The sequence below is a fragment of the Pelodiscus sinensis genome, chromosome 9 (genome assembly GCF_052426305.1).
Source record: "Pelodiscus sinensis isolate ZL-2025 chromosome 9, ASM5242630v1, whole genome shotgun sequence".
Classification (NCBI taxonomy): Eukaryota; Metazoa; Chordata; order Testudines; family Trionychidae; genus Pelodiscus; species Pelodiscus sinensis.
In genome coordinates, this window is record NC_143060.1 from 24,952,976 (window position 1) to 24,973,145 (window position 20,170).

At 39.7% G+C, this 20,170-nt stretch overlaps 1 protein-coding gene across 1 annotated transcript in view; it reads right to left on the minus strand.

The window, feature by feature from the left end:
• Positions 1–3,284: 3,284 nt before the first annotated feature.
• Positions 3,285–20,170, minus strand: part of LRRIQ3 (leucine rich repeats and IQ motif containing 3) — a 100,270-nt gene continuing 83,384 nt past the window's right edge. The window contains 3 exon segments of the mRNA XM_075936241.2: positions 3,285–8,341; positions 8,343–8,475; positions 15,564–16,281. Coding sequence (XP_075792356.2) covers positions 8,291–8,341; positions 8,343–8,475; positions 15,564–16,281 — 902 coding nt within the window. The 3' untranslated portion in view covers positions 3,285–8,290.

Below are 20,170 nucleotides of genomic sequence, written 5' to 3' on the forward strand. Positions count from 1 at the left end.
ACCAAGCAGAATTCTCAGACCACACTCTACACAGCACATATATGCTGAGTTAGCATTCAAATGCCCAGCCTCCTTTCTTGGAGAATAGTAATAGAGATGTAGCCATGTTAGTCTGCTCTTGCTGAAACAAAAGACAGTCTTTAAAGTGCTACATAGTCCTAACAAGATGGTTTATTAGGTGATGAGCTTAAGTGGGTCTGGCCCATGAAAGCTCATCACCTAATAAACCATCTTGTTAGTCTTTATAGTGCTGCATAGTCCTGTCTTTTGTTTCACCTTTCTTGGGGTTTATTTTCTTTCCAGTAGACTAACATCACAACATAAATTGTAGCCTGAGCTTCCCTAGCCCAGGGGTAGGCAATAATTTTTTGCCGGGGGCCACTTCAGAAATTTTTGAAGTGGTCCTGGACTGCCTCCAGCAGAAGGGGTGGGTCCATGATACTTCCCTGCTTCCCCACCCACAACCATGATTGGTCTGGGGGTAGGAGAGTGTGTGAAGTCTTTGCCCCTCCCAAGAGGCTCCCCATAGGAACAAATGCCCCTGGGGTGTGAAGAGACTTTGCATGCTTCCCTTTCTGCCCCCAAGCCAATCAGGGCTTGGGGGTGGGTGAGCATGTGAAGTCTCCTCCCGCCCTGCCAGGAGTGTGTGGTGCTTCTAAGTGCCTCGCACTCCTTCCAGGGTGGGGACATGGTAGAGGAAACTTCACACGCTCCCCTCACCCCCAAGCCCTGATTGGCCTAGGGGCAGGGGCAGCATGTGAAGTTTCATCTTGCCCTATCCCCACCCTGCAAGAAGCGCAAGGTACTTAGAAGCCCCACCCACTCCTGGCAGGGTAGAGGAAACTTTGTGTGTTTCCCTCCACCCTCAGACCCTAATTGGCCTAGGGGTGGGAGAGTAGCAGGGCCTCCATGGGCCAGATCAACCCGCTTGGCAGGCCAGATCTGGCCTGTGAATGCCCTTTTGCCCAGCCGTGCCCTAGCTATTTATCATGTGCCTAGAGGCTGCAGACATCTAGGAGATGCTTACTGGGAGCTGCAATAAACACCACCAAGATCCCACACCTCAAACTTCACCCCAGCCCAGAGCCTCTTCCTGTACCCTAAACTCATCCCTACGCCTGCCTTACAGTCTGCACCTTCTCCTGCACTCCAAATCCCTTGTCTGAATCCCAAAGCCCTCTCCTGCACCCCAAACACCTCACGCCCAACCCCATCCCTAAGCTTGTATCCCGAACCAAAGTCTTCATCCCAAACTCTGTGCCGCCCTCTCCTGCACCCTGAAATCCTCATTTCAGGCCCCCCCAGAGTCTCACCCCAGACCAGAGGCCATACCCCAATTCCTTGTCTCAGCCTCCTCCTGTATTCCAAGCCCTTTGTCTCCCATCCCAGCCAGAGCCCTTACCACTCCCCCACGCACAACCCTCTGCCCCAGCGTAGTAAGGTGTGCGTGGGGAGTGGGGCCTCTGAGAAGAGGGGCAAGGGTGTCTGATTTTGTGGGATTAGAAAGTTGGCACCCTTAGGTGTCATCCCTGAAACACCTCTGTGCTAGGATTTGTGAGGGGAAGCTGTGTACAGCAACCTATCACTGCCAACACTGGGCAATTCTTCCTCAAACTGATATGGAATTTTTATGACAACATAGGGGGATGTAGGAAAGTGAAAATGTCACTCTGTGGGTGTGTCTAGACTACAGGTTTTTTTTTGGTTTTTTTTTGAAAAAAAGTGTCCTTTTTTCAAAAAAACTTCACCTGCATCTAGACTGCTGCTGCATTCTTTCGAAAGTAAATCAAAAGAACGCGGCAGTTTTTTTGACCACGGAAAACCTTATTTTACAAGGAATAATGCCTTTTTTCGAAAGTACTTTTTCGAAAAATGGCGCTATATAATGCAAATTGTGCTTTTTCAAAAGAGAGCATCCAGACTGGGTATTCTCTTTCAAAAAAGCGGCTCACTTTTTAGAAAGTACTGGCTGTAGTCTATACACTCTCTTTCAAAAGAGGCTTTTTTGAAAGTATCTTTTGAAAAAGCCTCTTTTGAAAGAGGCTTGTAGTCTAGACTCACCCTGTGTGTTCTCTAAACTCTGTTTAGAAATTAGCAATGATTACTTAGCTCAATTCCATGTAAACTCTTACTTACATGAGATGCCTTTACCCAAAATGATTTTAATTTTCAAAACCTCTATACACACATCCAAGTGCAGTTTTTGTGACTGACACATCTCATGGCAGTGGGAATCATCACAGTCCAGTTTTGTTGGCCCTGAAACTAAGTTTCTCTCAAGCCTCCTCAACTGCATAGTCCTGGCATTCCACTATAGCTCTGGACACTTTCTGAATTACTGTTTTCTTTTTCAAGGATTATGTGGCAGGATAAGCAAGTAACAGATTCTACAAAGGAATTTCTATCACCCACTCTTAACTCTCAGGCAGCATTAGATATATACTGTGCTAAGAAAAACAACAGAACCTATGCACTAAATCCCTGCCTCAATCTCTCTTCCATGAGCCCTTTGGGATTTACACAGTGTATTTTCAGAGTCTTAAAACCCACTTCTCTTCCTTCTTCTCTTTCTTGCTTCTGCTGTCTTTCCTCTAAAATATTTTTTGAGAGAGTTCTCCTTTTATAAAGTTGGTGTACCCTTTCTCAGGTGTCAATAGCTACTGAGCTATTTACAGTTCCTCCTTAGAAGATCTACTGCTTGGTACAAGGCTGCCTGGGAGAAAGGGTTTCTCTGAATAGTACCTAACTCATTGTCCAGAATAAGTTAATGAATCAAATACTGTGCATGGTTCACCCTCTGTCAATACCTCAAGCTATCCAGATCCAAGATGGAGAAAAAAAAGCGATGAAGGCACAGGCCAATCAAAATGGCACCTTCCAAACAAAATTGAGTTTGCATTCTGATATAGATACAGACATACACTAAATTATATATTCTAATGTCCCCTCATGTAAAGAGACTACAGCAGAAGCATAGGGAAGAGTGATCAAGAGTAGCCCAAATGCTTATAGAATTATCCTGTCAGGGTGGAGAAGGGGCACCAGAGAAGTGGAGAGAGACAGCTTGCCAGAGTGGGTGCATCCTTTTCCACTAATCACAATCATCCACATAATGAGAATGATTACTCCTTGTATCCTCTATGGAATCCCAAACTACTCTACCCCCAAAGAAGCAGTCTGGCCTTTTGTACCATCGCCACAAGTTTGAGTCCATCAAGGCAAAATATCACCCCTGACATACATCAAATGAGTTGATAGGTAATGAATGAATAAGAATCACAGTAGGCTTTCACAGTTATTTAATAGAAAGTTCTATTACTTTACAGAGTATTTTTTAGCTTTTAGAGACAGACCTTCTCATGTTTTTATTTATGACAAGGTTTTAATATACTTGTGATTTAATATATCATCTCCTTATAGGATTCATTAGCAATTTCACTTAACACATGACTGTGCACAGTGAGCAGATCAGAAGACAAAACTTAGATCTACCGTTTGCCAAAAAAAAAAAAAAACAAGTTAGATTCATGAAGAAAGATGAACAAAAACTGTTATACCACATCAAAGAGTCAAAATACTATTTGAAACAGGCTATTTAATAGTACATAAATGTCTAAAATTACAGTAAAATAGAAACAGCAGATATGATGGAATATTTTCATCCTAATCAGTTTATTCTGCAATTATGTATTCTATACTCCTGCTGAAAAAACTATTTTTGCTAGATTGGGTATTTCACTTGTTTTTCTCTCTCCAATAAATTACAGCTATTACTTTCCACTAGTTACTAATCAGAATTTAGAAGTTTCAAGCAGTTTTAATGCTTGCAAAATCATGTAAAAATTGCTTAAAACATGACTTTTATAAAATATTGGAATCTCAGTTTTCTATAACTTCCTACTCTGGATGATTTCTATATTCTGCTAATTAATTGATGCTACAGAGCATCTTGATTTCAGAAAAAAGTTCTATTCAAGTACAAGTTTTCAAATAGGCTCAGAAAATGAATGTACAAAATTTAAGATTATTTGAAATTTGGCCTTTTCTTAAAAAGGCTTAAAAAGGATTTCTATATTATATAAGGGATAATATAAACAAGCTGCCCCTCCATCACAGGTGGATTACAAAGTATGAGACTGAAAGACAAGTGCTTCCAATTAGCTCAGAATTAATCCCACTTATACAGGAACAAATGAGAATAAGCAGAGAACAGATCCAGAAAAACATGGCCAGCCACAGACTCTTTCTCCCAATTTCACTCATTGTTTCTTTCTTCTGTTGCTGAGACTGTGCCTTATTCATCAAAGAATCAACCCCAGCAGTCTATCCCAGTTAAGTGGTCAGTCAAAGCAAACAACTGTGCTGTCCCAATGCCTCCTGATCTGATTCTAACTCTCAGACTGCAGGTCCCCAAAGATTTTACCATAATAGATGCCTGCATTTATACAGTACTTTTGTCCTCAAGACTCCCTAGCCAGTTTCTTATCGTCCCATCACTCCTTCTTGTGCACACCCCCTCATCCCACCCTCTGGTACACACACATGTGTAACGTTAAAGATAACCATATACATAAATATGTTCAAGTTTGGGGTCTATATATGCATACAAGAATAACTCTCCGCCTCCAAATCCCCCCCCCCCCAAATTGTAATCAAATATGGGGTTCAAATGACTAGATCTTTTTTTTACATGCCATTGTTGGGACCTTTGCTTTACATGTCATCCAGAAGAAGGCCCTTTCATCCAACTGCCATCATACTGGGCACCTATGCCAGTCGGTCTCAGAGGAGAAAGTGGAACTTACATAAATGCTGGCACTATGTCCCACTTGACTTTCTTTGTAACTCTCCCTATAGCAGTTTGGCAGCAGTAGAGCATCCTTGTGGAACTTCTGGGCAGCCTGATATTACCACAGGTCTCTCTGGGTGGGTGGGAAGAAGTCTCTATTTCCTATACCCACTCAGGCAGGCTCTGGCCCAACAGCTCATTGTCCTTGGAGTAATATCTCCTTGTGGATGTGGCTGACGGGCTCTGCTGCAAAAATGTTCAACAACAAATACAACATGTAACTCAACACTGGCCCACCTGCCACTCTCCCAAGGGAAGAGAAGTATTCCCAGCCTTTTCTCTAGGCTTGATTCCCAGTCTCTGACTGGTGTGTTGCTCACTCCTTGAGATCTAACTATTCATCCACTATGGCTTCTCAAGCTAGCAGCCTCTCTCCATAACTCTGCAAGCAAAGTTCCTCTCAAGAAGAGAGGTAGAGCTCAATCCCTCCTTCTGGCCAGACTGGACCAGGCTTTCTCTTTTGTATTTCCTCTCAAGCCTTGTCATTGACTACAGGCATAGAAAGGCAGAGCAAGCAGAACCCATGGGCTCTCCTTAATCCCTTTGCTGCTGGTATAGGACCTCTCTGTCCCATCACACTCCCATACAAGTATTGACTATGACTCATCCTGTATAGCTTAAGAGATCATAGCGGCCCACCTAACACTTTGATCTGGCCCGCGGACTGCATCTTGCTGTTTTCTATTTATATTCTGCTGCCCATGCTACCAAATTTCAGGCAGTGGCTCAGGCATTAGGATCCTATTTAAATGGCTTCTGGCTCCCAGGCACAGTGCTACCCCAGCAGGTGCTGAAGCCACGGGCCCTTTAAATGGCTGCAGCAACCTGGGCAGATCCAAGGCAATGTAGTAGCTGCAGGGCCGTGAGCTGTGAGTCCTTTTCTGTGTTTTTAATTCAAAGCCTTCAGCCCCAGACAACTCTGGGAAGACTAGTCTCCCGCCCTGCCCCTATCTCCCCAGACCTCATCCCTTTCAGTGGGGGAGCCAGCCCATGACCATGTAGCAAAATTCATGACGTGTCCGTCCTTCAAAAAATTATTGCCCACCCCATCATAGCCCTAGTCACTCAAGAGTATTGAATGTTTATGGTTTGTATATACAAACAACTAGACCACAGCAAGCTGGGGTGTGAATCTACCTTGCACTAGTCTGTGTCATTGTGAACCCTCCTGACACACTAACAGTTCATTACAGTGCTTTGATTTCATCCTTGAGAAACAAGATTAGCTCAAAGTGTATTCTTGAACTGTCAATGGACATAGATAGACCATGGCAGGGGAGGAAGGGTTGATTCCCAACTCCAATTCCATAATCTATTGTTTGGTAAAACAGCCCTAGGAGTATGATCTTTGGGGAGGAAGCAGTCTCTTCATTCCCATACATGGAAGGCAATGCCATTCTGCTTACCAGCTATTAAAAAGATGGGCTGTGTCTAGACTGGCCATTTTTTCCGGAAAATCAGCCGCTTTTCCGGAAAAACTTGCCAGCTGTCTACACTGGCCACTTGAATTTCTGCAAAAGCACTGACTTACTACTGTAAGAAATCAGTGCTTCTTGCGGAAATTCTATTCTGCTCCCGTTCAGGCAAAAGTCCCTTTTGTGCAAAGCTTTTGTGCAAAAGGGCCAGTGTAGACAGCTCAGATTTGTTTTCTGCAAAAAAGCCCTGATCGCAAAAATGGCGATCGGGGCTTTTTTGCGGAAAAGCGCGTCTAGATTGGCACGGACGCTTTTCCGCAAAAAGTGCTTTTGCGGAAAAGCGTCTGTGCCAATCTAGACGCTCTGTTCTGAAAATGCTTTTAACGGAAAACTTTTCCATTAAAAGCGTTTCCAGAAAATCATGCCAATCTAGACGCAGCTATGGTGTCTGTATAGCTGTGGCCTATGCTCATCTATAGGAAGAGAATTGGCAATAGGACATATAGTATGGAATGAATGAAAGGGACAGGTTTCAAGAAGCTGGAGACAGAAAAGAATAAAGGAAAACTGCATAATTTCCACTATGAAAGATCTAGCAAACAATGGGAAAGTAGGAGGTTGCCTTTTATTTTAAGCTATCATAATAATTTAGTTTTAAAAGATCTATCCACACAATAGTTATTTAGAAAAATTAATATGCTCAAGTTTATCTCCCTCATGACATGTGAGATGCTTGAAACTTGCTCTCACTTTCAAGAACAGTGTTTTCTTGCTGCTATATCCAAGTTGTCAAGGTCCTGCCATCCAAAAACTGTTTTTTACCAAGAACATTTATGCAGCATGAGGGATCAGTAGTGTTCCTCACCAAGCAGCCATTTTTATCAGAAGGGTAGCCTAATTCTGTTTCTATACCTGGAGACTTTTTTTTTTTTTTAACAAGGCTAAGGATTTAATTGTGTTATCAGTCCTCTCCACTTTATAGGGAGCAATGGAAGAGACTACTTCTACCCTGTATGCCAAGTAATAATAAAGACTCTATTTTACATATGCAGTGTAATTGTTGCTGTGTAGGTCCCAGGATATTTAGGAGACAAGGTGGATGAGATAATATCATTAATTGGTGAGAGAGCTTGTCTATTGGTCCAATAAAATATTTTAACTTATCCACCTTGTATTTCATATTTTATATAGACATGAGCATGCACACATACACATACACAGTCAGAAGTATTTATAAAAGGAATGTAAGCAGAATAAATTAAAAACATAATTAATTACATGTATGAAAGCAGCACATGAGACTAATCAAAGTACACAGTGTGCTAATGAAAGTTAGCAGCTAGCATAAAATGAAAGCAGGGTTTGCCAGAATGAACTGGAAAATATATTCTGGCTAGAGCTAATGGCTTGTGGCATTGTTGTATGTATACATTGACTGAGGCAGCATAGGCAAAGCTTCAGCAATATTGTCTGCAATAACTGTAGTCAAAATGTTAATTATCTTTTTGCTATTTGGCTACATTAGCAACTCATGAGGTCTCTACCTCTTATTTTTGTTGTACTGAGTAATTACAGATAACTGCATATACACTTGTAATGAACTCCGTTTAAAAGCAAACTTTTACCACCAATTACCACACACACACACACACACACACACACACACACACACACACACACACACACACACACACACTGCAATCTGAAATACATAGTCACTTCTAAGGTGAGGAAAATACTGAGCTATGTCCTACACTAGAGTGTGGAATCTAAAAGTAAATGTTGATTATTTTTTAAATAAGACGAGGGTTGAAAAAGCACTTACCATCATAATTTTATACATTCTAGAAGTTAACATAGAATTATCTTTCTTCATTATGTTTTTTTCTTCCTAAATTAAGACCTGGAAGTTCAGTTTAAGTGATGAGAGTATAGACTTCCACATTTAGCATTCAAATAAAAACATGCTATTTGGTTTATATTCATACACAGTATTGCATGTTAGCATCTTAAACACTGGAGTTTATTATACACGCTTTACCACACTGCAGTTCAATGGCAGTCTGATCATAATTTTTCATATTGGCTTGATGATCCTTTACAGCTGCAACTTTTGCCTTGGCTTGCTGTAATCTCTCATTGGTCATTTGAGAAACAATGGAATCCAGAACCAATTTTTCTGATAAGTTTTCTTTTCTTAACATTAATTGCCTGGAGAAAAATAAAGGAAGAGACTTTAGTCTTACAAATAGCAACTCACAGCCAAGGTTTACCATTCACAGATCAGCTGAGCAAATTTCCTGATAGAAATGTTGTCTCTAAGAATTAGACTCTTTTATATAAACATGCTTTTAGCTGCTTCTTTATATTTTATAACTGTATCTAGCTTCTTTTTTCTCCAATTAAACTAGACTAATTAAATTGACTTTAATGAACATTTCTGCTAGATTTGGAATTTGACATGCTACAGCCATGCTTTTCTTTCACCTCCTTTCCCATGGTAATTAATGTATATATAATTTAGACAGGCCATAGGAATAATTTTTGCTCCTGTGCCTGAAGATTGCCTACAGTGCAGATGACCGTCCAAGGCTCTCTGCATCAAGGATTCTCAACCAGAAGTACAGGACAGAAGCTATGCAGAGGTCTTCCAGGCAGTACATCAAAGTGGGTGGCGACACTAGCAGGAGGCATAAAAGGCAGGGAAAGGCAAGGCCTTCCCAAACTGCCAGCCTGGCCCCGTCTATATTCCACCCTCATGCCCTGCCCTCCAGAGCATCATGAGGCTTAGAGCTCAGAGGCTGAGGCTTAGAGCCATGCTGCCAGCCCTCCTGAGGCTGGGAAAGCTGGAATTGGGTGCCTCCCATGCTCTGTGGGCGGGGAGCCATCTGCAGCATGCCCACTAGGGCTGAGTACTACCTTTCCCATGCTTCAGGAAAGGCTGGAGCTGTGAGCCACCCACCCTCTTCCACATGTTCAGCCAGGTCCATGTGCCTCCCACCCTCTCTCCCCCAGTCCTGCAGGCAGGGCTGGAGAAGGCTGGGGCTACTTGCCCTTTTCCCTGGTGTTCCGCCAGAGCTGGAGAAGGCTGGGGTCATGCCCTGCCCACCCTTCCTCTCCCTAGAGCTCTGTTCAGGGCTGTGCACTGTCCACTCTCCCTTTTCCTAGTGTTTATTGGCCTGCCTCTACAGTGGGGGTGCTTGGCTTCCCACAGGGTCCTGGGCAGCAGGGGCAGGCCTTCACATGGCAGGAACAGGGTTGGGAGCTTAGGTTCAGCCACCACCCATGGGTGGCAAATTCATTTTTATGGAAGTACCAAGACCAGAGTTAGACACACTGGGGTCCAGGGCAGAAAGTCAAAATTCAAGCTCCACTACCTGAAGCAGAAGCCAAAGCCCAAGCAGCTTAGCTTTTCAGGACTCCCTGTGGTGTGTAGAGCAATTCCACTATCAGTCAGACTAAAAAGACACTCAAAAAGAGTTGGTATTGTCCTGTTTGTAAGAAATCCTCATTGACGAACTATTAAAACATGAACTTATTTAAAATGTATTGTGCTCTAATGGTAAAACTTGAGTAAGAAATGCAGCTGTGGTTAAAAGTCTCCAAGTATCTCTAGTATCAATCAAATTAAAGTGGTTTATAATTTGATTACTGCACATTTCATCAAATTGAAAATCAGTAGACAATGTAACTTCCAAAGAGGTAAGTATATTTTTAAAGAAATGTACAAATCAATTAAGCTGCAAGTAGTATACAACATAGGCCATATTCAACTTAGTAAATCTCTTTTTTCACTTTTGTACAGAAAGACCATTCCCCAAAAAGAAACCCTCCCAAATTCAATCTAAGTAACAATGTAATTAATTATTTTAAAAGAAGTGCACACGTACTGGCATTAATTTAGGACCCAATACTTAAATCCTTACTTAGGCAAAATTTTCCTTGAAAGCAATGGGAGTTTTGCCTATGCAATTCTTGAATGCAGAATTTATAACAAGGGAATAAAGGAGAAAGCCTGTTCAATCTTCCTTTGCCAGTGCAAAAGCCAGATAGTGCAGGGCTACATAGTAGCAAGGAAAAAATTGTGGAATCCATGGGGACAACGCTTATTGAAAAACCAGTTACTTTATATGGCCACACTCAAAAGCTCGAGGCATACTCTTATGGATGATTGTGGATGAGAATGTAGGCTTCTGAATAAGTCTACCACAGTCTGGACTCTTTCCGGTGGTAAATAAGCCCTTGCTAGTGTGGAATTTAGCACTTCCCCTATGAACTGTTCTCTGTGTTGGCAACAATGTGGTACTGAGTCTGAGTAGTACTGTAGAAAGATGTGGAATTAGGTGAACTAAATAGTTCACCTCTTGGGGTAATTTTCCTCAAATGAGTCAATTTTTAATTAACAGATATAGCTGGATCCCTTGTCCTCTGTGAGCCACCATGACCACTAACCACTTGGTGAATTCCTTTGGGGCTGATGAAAGACAAAGAGCAAAACTCTGTACTGACAGATACTCCCACGTGGAACCTCAGGTATTTTCTGTGTATCTATTGAACTAACTGTGTAAAGAAAGTGTCTTGTAAAATAGAGAGCCACCAAGCTACCCTGCGGATTTGGGAATTTAATAATTGCATTATAGAGACCATCCTTACATTCCTGCATTTGAAATGACGGATGAACTTTTGCAGATTGGACTGATTCATATCAAAGTGATTTATATTGAATTTTAATCATGACTTAAATCAGCAAGCAAGAAACTTTGATTCAAATAATCAATTTTAATCTTGTTTTGCATTTGTACTTTTTACTTATTTTCTAAAGGAAGTTTGAGTCTCACTGGTTAGTAACCATTAAACTATGTTGATTTGCAATTTAAGATAGCATTTATGTAACTCCAGAGACCTTTGTTAATCTCTCGTTTCCAAAGGTTGTGGTCTTAAATGTGATTTACCCATTTGTCCACATTGAGGTCTTTCTTGCACACATCTCTGAAACAGTTTTGAAAATGCTTTGCCAGATCACCATAGAGGATGTCTTTTAGGAAGTGGCCTCTATTCATTCAGTACATATGCCCCTAGCTAGTAGAAGCATCTCTGTTTGAGGATTGTTTGCATGCTCTGAATGTTGGACCATCTGAGCAACTCAGTGTTAGTGACTGGCCCTCCAGGAGATTGCAAAAGTTAGAAAAGGTATATGAAAACTGTTGAGCCTGTTTTCCTAATGCCAGTATAAATTACATATCTCACTCCCATACAAAAGTGTGCTAATAACACATGCACAATACACACAGATCTCTGTGTGTTGTGTCACCTTGTTGTTTAGACATACCCTCTTGTTCAGTCTAGACACTGTGGCAGCTTTTCCAATGTGGATGCTGAGTTCTGTTTCAAGTGAAATGTTGACTGTGGCCCAAAATAGGGCTGCCCATATATGTGAACTAGTCTATCAATTCAAGTTCATAGATGTCAATCTTGATGGAGAGTGCTTTTTCAACTCACTGGCATTTAAATTTAGTTTTCTTTAGGCTTATAGTAAGCCAAAAGTCTTGGAAGGATTTGGAAGTACTTTTCATTAGGCTTTGAAAATGAGCTTCTGTGTGGGTTATCACTATTGTCTCCTCAGCAAGGAGGATGTGTTGAACAAGAGCCTCCCAAGCTTTGGTTTTAGATATGAGTCTTCTAAGATTAAACATCTTTCCATCAGACCCTTCGTGCAAGAAGACTCTTTCGGCTGAGGAACCAAACCTTGTTTCAATAGCAGGGAGCAAAAGATCCCAGAGTTGGGGTAAATACACAACCTTGCTTACTTCCACTATTAATCTGGAAAGCTTCAGAGACTAAGATGTACATGTTTTCATGGAAGGATCAAATCATGCTTAAGAGCTTGGGGGGTCATTTAATCTTTTCTAAAATTGCGAGTTGTCCACTTCTACTGAGAAAGTCAAAAGCCTTTGTGAGATTGATGAAGGTTACATAGAGGGGCTTTTCTTGTTCTCTGAATTTCTAATGTAGTTATCTCATCAAGAAGATCATGTCAATAGTAGAGCTGTCAGCTCTGAAGCTGCACTATGATTCGGGATAGATTCTGTCTGTAAGGGTCTAAAATCTGTTCAGCACTCGTGCAAAGGCTTACGCCATAATACTAAGGGAAATGTCATGATAGTTGATATTGTCATGCCTGTCACCCCTGTTTTTGTGGAGAGTAATGATGTTGGCATTACTCATTTCCTGTGCTACTTTACCTTCTTTCCAGCACAGGTGGAGCAACTCATGAAGATGTTGCAATAAAATAGGTTTTATTATTTTATGACCTTTGATGGTATGCAGTCTTTTCATGGGGCTTTTCTATTAGGGAGGCCATATATGGCAAGGCTAAGCTTCTCAACTGTTGGTTCATTGTCAACTTGGTTCATAACAAGATGACTTTCGATAGTCTGATGTCTGCATTGATAATATTTTCATGAGAATAAAGTTCGAGTTAGCATTCTACCTAAGGATGAAACTGTTTGGTGCAGTCATTCATAGCTTCCCTTATTGATTTCAACACAGGTATCTTCTTTGATGCTAGACCTAAGGCATTCTTGAGCCTGGCATACATATTTTTGATGTTACCTATATCAGCATGTCCTGGGATACTTTCACATAAATGCAGCCAATAGTCATTGGCACAGTGTTGAGCATTTTGTTGTACCTTAGTTCTTGCACTCTTGTAAGGTTTTTTTTCATTTGGTTTTGGCTGTGTGTTTGGCTTCTATGCCTGGTGACAACACACTGACTGACATTTTGTTAACCCAACTGTTAAAAAGCTACATCTTATTTCTAGTCTGAAATTTGTCTAGCATCAGCTTCCACAGCTAGATCTAGTTTAATCTAGCAAAGATATAAGAGCGTGATCACAAATTTTTTCCCGACATAGGTGCTTACAAACCATGATCAAGTTACCTCATAATCATCTCCTGGATTAACTAAAGAGATTTAGCTCCTTTAACCTCTCAATGTAAGGCAGATTTTCCAAACCTTGAATCATCTTTGTAGCTAATTTCGGAGTCATTTTCACCACGTCACAATTTCAGCTCATGATCAGTAGACTACCTATCACAGAGTCACTGCTTTCCAGAATGCAGTCCCCATTCATGTAAGAGTGATCTATGCCTCTTTGTTCTTAGTGTACACAGTGGCTATATTAATATGCATTTGTTCAAATGAGTGCATTTTACCAAGCTGTCCAGATTGCTCTGTAGAACAGATCTGGTCTTTTCATTCTAAAAATTGCTTTTTATTCCCCTTAGCACAGCAGATCCAATAGCTAAGAGGTAGGGAGCTAGATTCTATTCCATCCTATGCATCATCAACAGAATCATTTCCAATCAGTTCCACAAGTGCAAGCCCACTGAAGACGATGGAATCATTCAACTGTCACTAATGGCTTAATTTGAGACAATAAGGTTGCAGAGGTGCAACTGGAGGTTTAATGTGGCTTGCAAAACCTTTGTATATGGTAAAGATACATAACATGGAAATTGGCTGTCTCACCTCTCAGATTGGAGGTTGAGTTTGTAGTTAAAGAAAAACATTTGTGTTGTAAAATAAACATATTTCATACGGCTGTCATTGAAAGCCAACAAACATGGACTCTTACAAGTAATTTTTCGTAGCAAAGCTATGCTTTAAAATGTGAATGGGTGCCTTTAGGGATTAGGAAAAATACTTTAAAATACATAATGTAATTGCCTGAAAAATGTAGTTAGTATGTGTGCAGAATAGTTATATTACACAATAGAATGCACTTTTTTCATACATTTACAAAATCCTAACTTTCATGGTTCAAGGCTCAACAATTCCAAATTGTACTAAGCTGAATTCTAATGAATGCATTGACAACCTCAGTTCAATTTTTGCCCCCAAATTGTCTTGGGCCTTAAAACTGTTAAAGATTTATTTGCACCACTGATTTCAATCCAACTCTGCTTAATAAAAATAATATGGCATTGTGCTTCACATAAAGGCACTGCATAGTAAGACAAAAAGGTTGCTATTGTGTCTTATCTGAACAGAGCACCATTAAGCAAGCAGCATGGGCATTGATTGTTATATATATTTGCTGTATATTTTCTACTACACAGAGTCTCAAGGAAAAAAATGAGAAATCTCAGCCACAATGCTGAAGTCTTGAACTAATAAATACTCTGATGCTTTTTTTTTTCTTGGTTTATTTTATGCACTTTTCTCCATGTAATCCAGCACAGGTGACACTATATAATAAGAATAACGTACTGTCTGCTTTATTTTTATGGGTAAAAAAATCCAAAATGTTTTTGTGGAATTTTCCCTTTAAAAAGTCACATTAGTGTTGAAATTTGTTTATGGTCACTATTCTCACTTCATGTAAAGACACAAATCCTGTCCCAGCCTCCTGACCCATGGAAGATGGTGCACCCAGAGAACTTTCATGCTGCTGCTCAGTTGCGTGAGCTGAGAGAGGTGGCTCTGAATTCCACTATACAGGCCACTTCAGACCTAAAGTCTTCCCTTCCCAAGTACCCAGTACATGTACACAGCACTTATACCCAGATTTGGTGCAAGGAACAGGATTGGCCTGTGTAAGAGAGGAAATAAGAATGTTCTTAAAGTTCCCATTGATTTTGTGGTTTCTTATCTAGAGAATTACTTTGTTTACAATACTGTAACTCTGATATTTGTTCTGCTTTTGGAATTAAGAGTGTGATTTATTGGGCTACGTCTACATTAGCAAGATTTTACGCAAATACTCTTTAACACAAGAGTTTTTGCATTAGAGTATTTGTGCAAGAGAGCATCTACACTGGCATGTGCTTTTGCGCAAGAGATGTGCTTTTGCGCAAAAGCATCCATGCCAATGCCGACGCTCTCTTGCTCAAGAAAGCTCTGATGGCCATTTTAACCATCGGGCTTTCTTGCACAAGAAATTCATGTTTCCTGTCTACACTGGCCTCTTGAGCAAGAACACTTGCGCAAGAGGGCTTATTCCTGAGCGGGAGCGTCATAGTTCTTATGCAAGAAACACTGATTTCTTACATTAGAACATCAGTGTTCTTGCACAAGAACTCGCGGCCAGTGTAGACAGGCAGCAAGTTTTTGCGCAAAAGTGGCCGCTTTTGCGCAAAATCTTGCCAATGTAGACAAAGCCCTGGTGTTTCTGTCTATTCTACAAATAAGCATCCAAAACATTCTAACATGTGGATGTAGTTCAGTCTAGAAAAATGATCCACTTTTGTGTGCAGCATTAATATTTATAACACTGAGTATTAAGAAAAGCATACCTGTGCTCTTGAAAATTTTTAATCAGCTCCTTCCATTTTTCTGCATCTTCTTTGTTTTCCTTAACAATGCTCTTTCTTTCCTTTATGGTTTCCTCACTTTTCCTCCATCTGTCAACTTTAAACAAACTCTGTGTCAAAGAAGCATGCTGAATGCTGAAGTTTTGAATTAACGAATACTCTGATGCTTTTTGGTTCTTGTTTTCTAAAAACTGAGCATGCCTTTTCCTTGTTTTTTCAATAAATTCTGATCTTCTCAATTGATGTTGGTGTAAAGCTTCTTGAATTCTAATGTCTTCTTCTTTGCATCTTTTCTGAACACTATTCTTTTTCTCCTCATGAAAACTCTTAATAAAGCAGTCAGCTTCATCTTTGGCAATTTGCATCTGCATAACCCCAGATATCTTTTTAGCTTGGACCTCACATCTCTTACTGTCCCTGTAGGCTTTATCAATAATATAAAATGGTCTAAGTCTCACAGCTCCGTACATTTTAGCAAAAATTCTCTTTTCTATATTTACTGGGTGATTCACAGCTTTAAGTTGTGGAGCACAATCAACAAGAGAATGGATTGGTTGTACAGCATGATACATTTCTTCCTCTTTCTTTTGAAAAATCATCACCTTATCCTTCACTGAATGAAAAGCAGGTTTACAAACAGAAAGCCTAAATTTAGTTTCTGCCTGTTCCTCCATATTACGTTTCTCCACATCCAAGAAACCTACAATACAAAGAATGCAATCTGTTAGTGCATATTTTATTATAAAAATTTACTATTTCTTAATATATCAGACTCATTAGCCTTTTAATCTGCTGATGCTAAATGTTCTATTTAAGTCAATCTATCCTTCTGTGAATTTCAGCTAAATTAGATTACTTTAAAAATAAGACATTATGGGTACATTAACACAGCAGGGCTAAAGTCGAATTAAACTACGTAATTTCAGCTACGTCAGTTGCGTACCTGAAGTCGAAATAGCTTAATTCGGCTTTTGGCGTCTAGACAGTAGGAAGTCAAAGGAATAACACTATTCCTTCAACTTCCTTTATTCCTCCTGAAATGAGGGTTACCATGAATTGGAGTACAAAGTCCTCCAGCTCGCCATTATTTCAAAATAATGCCTTGTACTGTAGACACGCATTATGTTATTTTGGAATAACTAACATTATTCCAAAATAACGTGCTGCATAGACATACCCATATTATCTTGCTATTTCACTACAGTATTATCATCTGCCAAAATTTGCTCATTTAAAACTCTTAATGGTGATAGGCAAAGGCTTAGAATTAAGTCTAATAGATTGCTTTTTATTGTGTCAAAATGGCTCTGCAAAATTGTAAAATGTTTAACAATAATAATAGTACGTGCCAGCTTAAAAATCATTTACTCTTCTTGTTGGAACCTAATCCAACCCCTCAATGAATTTAATTAGAATCCTTCAATTTACTTTAATACATTTTAGATCAGCATTAGATTACTCGTCCAAAGAAAAATTATGGTATTTTGATAGTTTCACAAGTTCTTATACCTTTTATCTTTTTAAAGGCACGGTTTTTAACATTCTGACATTGAAAAAAAATAACGGCATAAAATAATGTAACAGTTAAAGAATATTATTAGGAATAATATCTAATTTTATTCAGAGTTTTTAAAATATATCCCTTGTTCTACCTGTATTTCACTGCATCTCTTAAAATTCAATATCAGTCAGATTCAATTGGGTACTCCATCTTCTATATTCATGTCCACAACAAATTCTTTCCCTTTTTATACTCTGAGTATAATAGATGTTCAAATACTGTCGTTGGTTTTATTTATGGAAAAATCTTTACAGGAGAAGTGTATTCAAGGCAATTAATGGTTTTTTGCAGAGTATAAAGCACAAAATGAAGCTAAAGCTTGTCTGAGTACCACACATGCCTTTCATTTCAAGCATGTTCTAACTTACAGATATTCTATTTGTTGTGTGGTAAGGAAAATAAAATAAAATAAAATATTGTCTTGCTTTGTGAGCATTTTAAATTTCTTTGCTTCTACTTTCCAGTGATGTAATTTGGAGGTAGTGGGAGTATATTAAAAAACAAGTAAGTTTTCAAGGATGTGGCCTGGGTAGAAAGGAATGCTGAGATGGGATATGTTTATGGTAAATGAGGGCAGATATCTGACATGATCTCAAATTTTGATAAGTTTTTATTTAATAACTAATTCAATCAAATCAGCTGAATTGAATTAGACAGGGTGATCCTTGTTTAATTGCAGCCTGACCCATGTGCCTAGATGAGCCATGCCATCATATGTTTCAGCAAAAATCATGACACTCTCTTGATCTGTGGTTTATTCAGGTGGACCCTCTTCCCCACCTTCCTACAATGGTTCACCAGAGCAAGCATACAACAGGTTCTAAACAATTCCATTTTGTTATGGCTATGCCGGTCCTGGCAGTGGCCCAAACCTACCACATCAGCTTTCATACAGGTTTTCTCCCTTCTCTGTCTGTTGCAAATGGCAAGATTCTGTGCTACACTTACCAATTGGTTTAAATGTGTTTGCTTCTTCCCCTAGTCTATGTACACATGGGCCAGGTCATTTAATCCTTGGAACATGTAGTATCTGAAACAACTATAACTGACTATAAAAAGTCGGAATAATTAAATAAAAAGCAAACAAATTGTGACACACACACACACACACACACTTCCAAGAATTCTCCAGGACCTCAGAGTTAGTCAGATCATCTAATTTCACATGCCCCTGAGATGCATAAAAATGTAGAGCAAGGTAATCGGAGAGAAAGACACTAATGAGGTCCAAAATATAGAATTTTAAGCCAAAGGAATTGAGTAAAGAATGCAATGAACTGACAAACAAGCAATTGGGAAGATAGGTAAAGAAAGCAAAGAGGGTCCGTGATACAAAATGCAGGGACAACACCTGCTACGTGGGAGGGCCTTTTATATACTGTAACATAGGCAACCACAGACAAGTTAGAAGGCTGCATGACTCCAAGCACCAGCCAGTTGCCAAACATGTCAAATCAGCATCTGCAGTGCCTCATCCAAGGCTAGCGTGCTTATTCCATCATTGCCTTATCATCACCTTTAGAAGGGTGGCTGGATTAAAGTTCAGATGGGGATTACAGAGTGCATTTTGTTCAACTGTTGTGCAGAAAATCCAGCCACAGTCAGCAGAGCCAACAGCCTTGGCAGGCTCCTGGGCAAGGTAAGGGAAACAGCTCCATGCTTCCAGAAGGGATGGGCTCAAGGGCAGAAGGGGCAGGGCTAAGGGCTTCTGGCCTTCAGCACTGTCCGGAGCACAGCAGAGGCTCCCCCAGACCTTAGTGCTGGCCGGAGTGTGCAGCACAGTGTTCCAACAGTAATTTAAAGGGCTAGCGGCTCCAGCCGTCACCTCTGCTACTTTCACCAAACCCCAGGAAAACTGTCCTCTTTGCCCCACACTCCTGTCAGTTCTAGCCAAGCCTTCCCACAGGTCAATATGATCCCACAGTACTGCCAGTGAGGGTTAGTAGCAAATTGCCTCAATCAAGCACCAAATAATTGTGCAATATGCATAATATATTACATTTCTGAAAGAGAGCTAAATGTTGCCAAATACTTTATAGATTATTTTGAATTTTTTAAAACATCGCTAATCAAAATGCACTGATTTGAGATAACAGCAAAAACTTAACTACAGTAACTCAGAGGAGGTAGCTTTTTGAATAAGATAAAACAACTTCTAAAATATTTCAACATAATGAACAGGGGAAAAGTTGTCTCTTCTATGTGTTTACTTTTGTATCATGGATAGCATTCTCATTAATAACATAATGGCTTCTGTACTTCTGATTAGCAATACTACACTATGAGATCAACTGTCTTCATAATAAAGATTAAAATTTACTTTGATGGCTCTTATTTGGGTTGTGGGTGTAGTAGCTGAATGTTATTTTTATGCAATAATTGCATTTGCAATATAGTAAGGGTCACAAAACAATTTTGTTTTACCTGTTTTCTGATCAAATCCTTTTTTATGTGTGTTCTAGTCCTATTTGCTTTACTTACTCATAATATAAGTTTTAGCGCTGTAAGAAATGCAGACCCAATAGTCAGTAGCTGCACAAGAGCATGCTGTATTTTGTTCTACCTCATACATCATCATGCAAAGCAAGCCATATGCTGACTACAGAATATTTATTGTTGACAATGTATGAGGGTAAAAAAATGGCTTGATTTCCAGATACTTGAAGCGCTTCAGTTAAAAAAATCTTGGTTTGATTTGAAAACTGAACAATTTTGTTACAGAGTGACTTATGGAAATAAATATTAAACACCAAAATGTCAATTTAAAGCATCATTTTTTCTAATCGTAATAATATAAAAAGTGGGTATAAACATTCTCTCTTTTCAACCTGAAAAGGATTTTTTGTGGATGAAAACTAGAGAAAGCTTTACATGAAGTTTCCTTTTGAAAAGAATATGTAGCTACATGTCAGTGACAGAATACAAGTTTTATCTAAGATTTCTGGCAAATAATGTAGTGTGTCATATTTCAGATTTTCCCCTTTGCCATCTCCAATACAGTAATCCTTTGATTGTGTCAACTGGAACA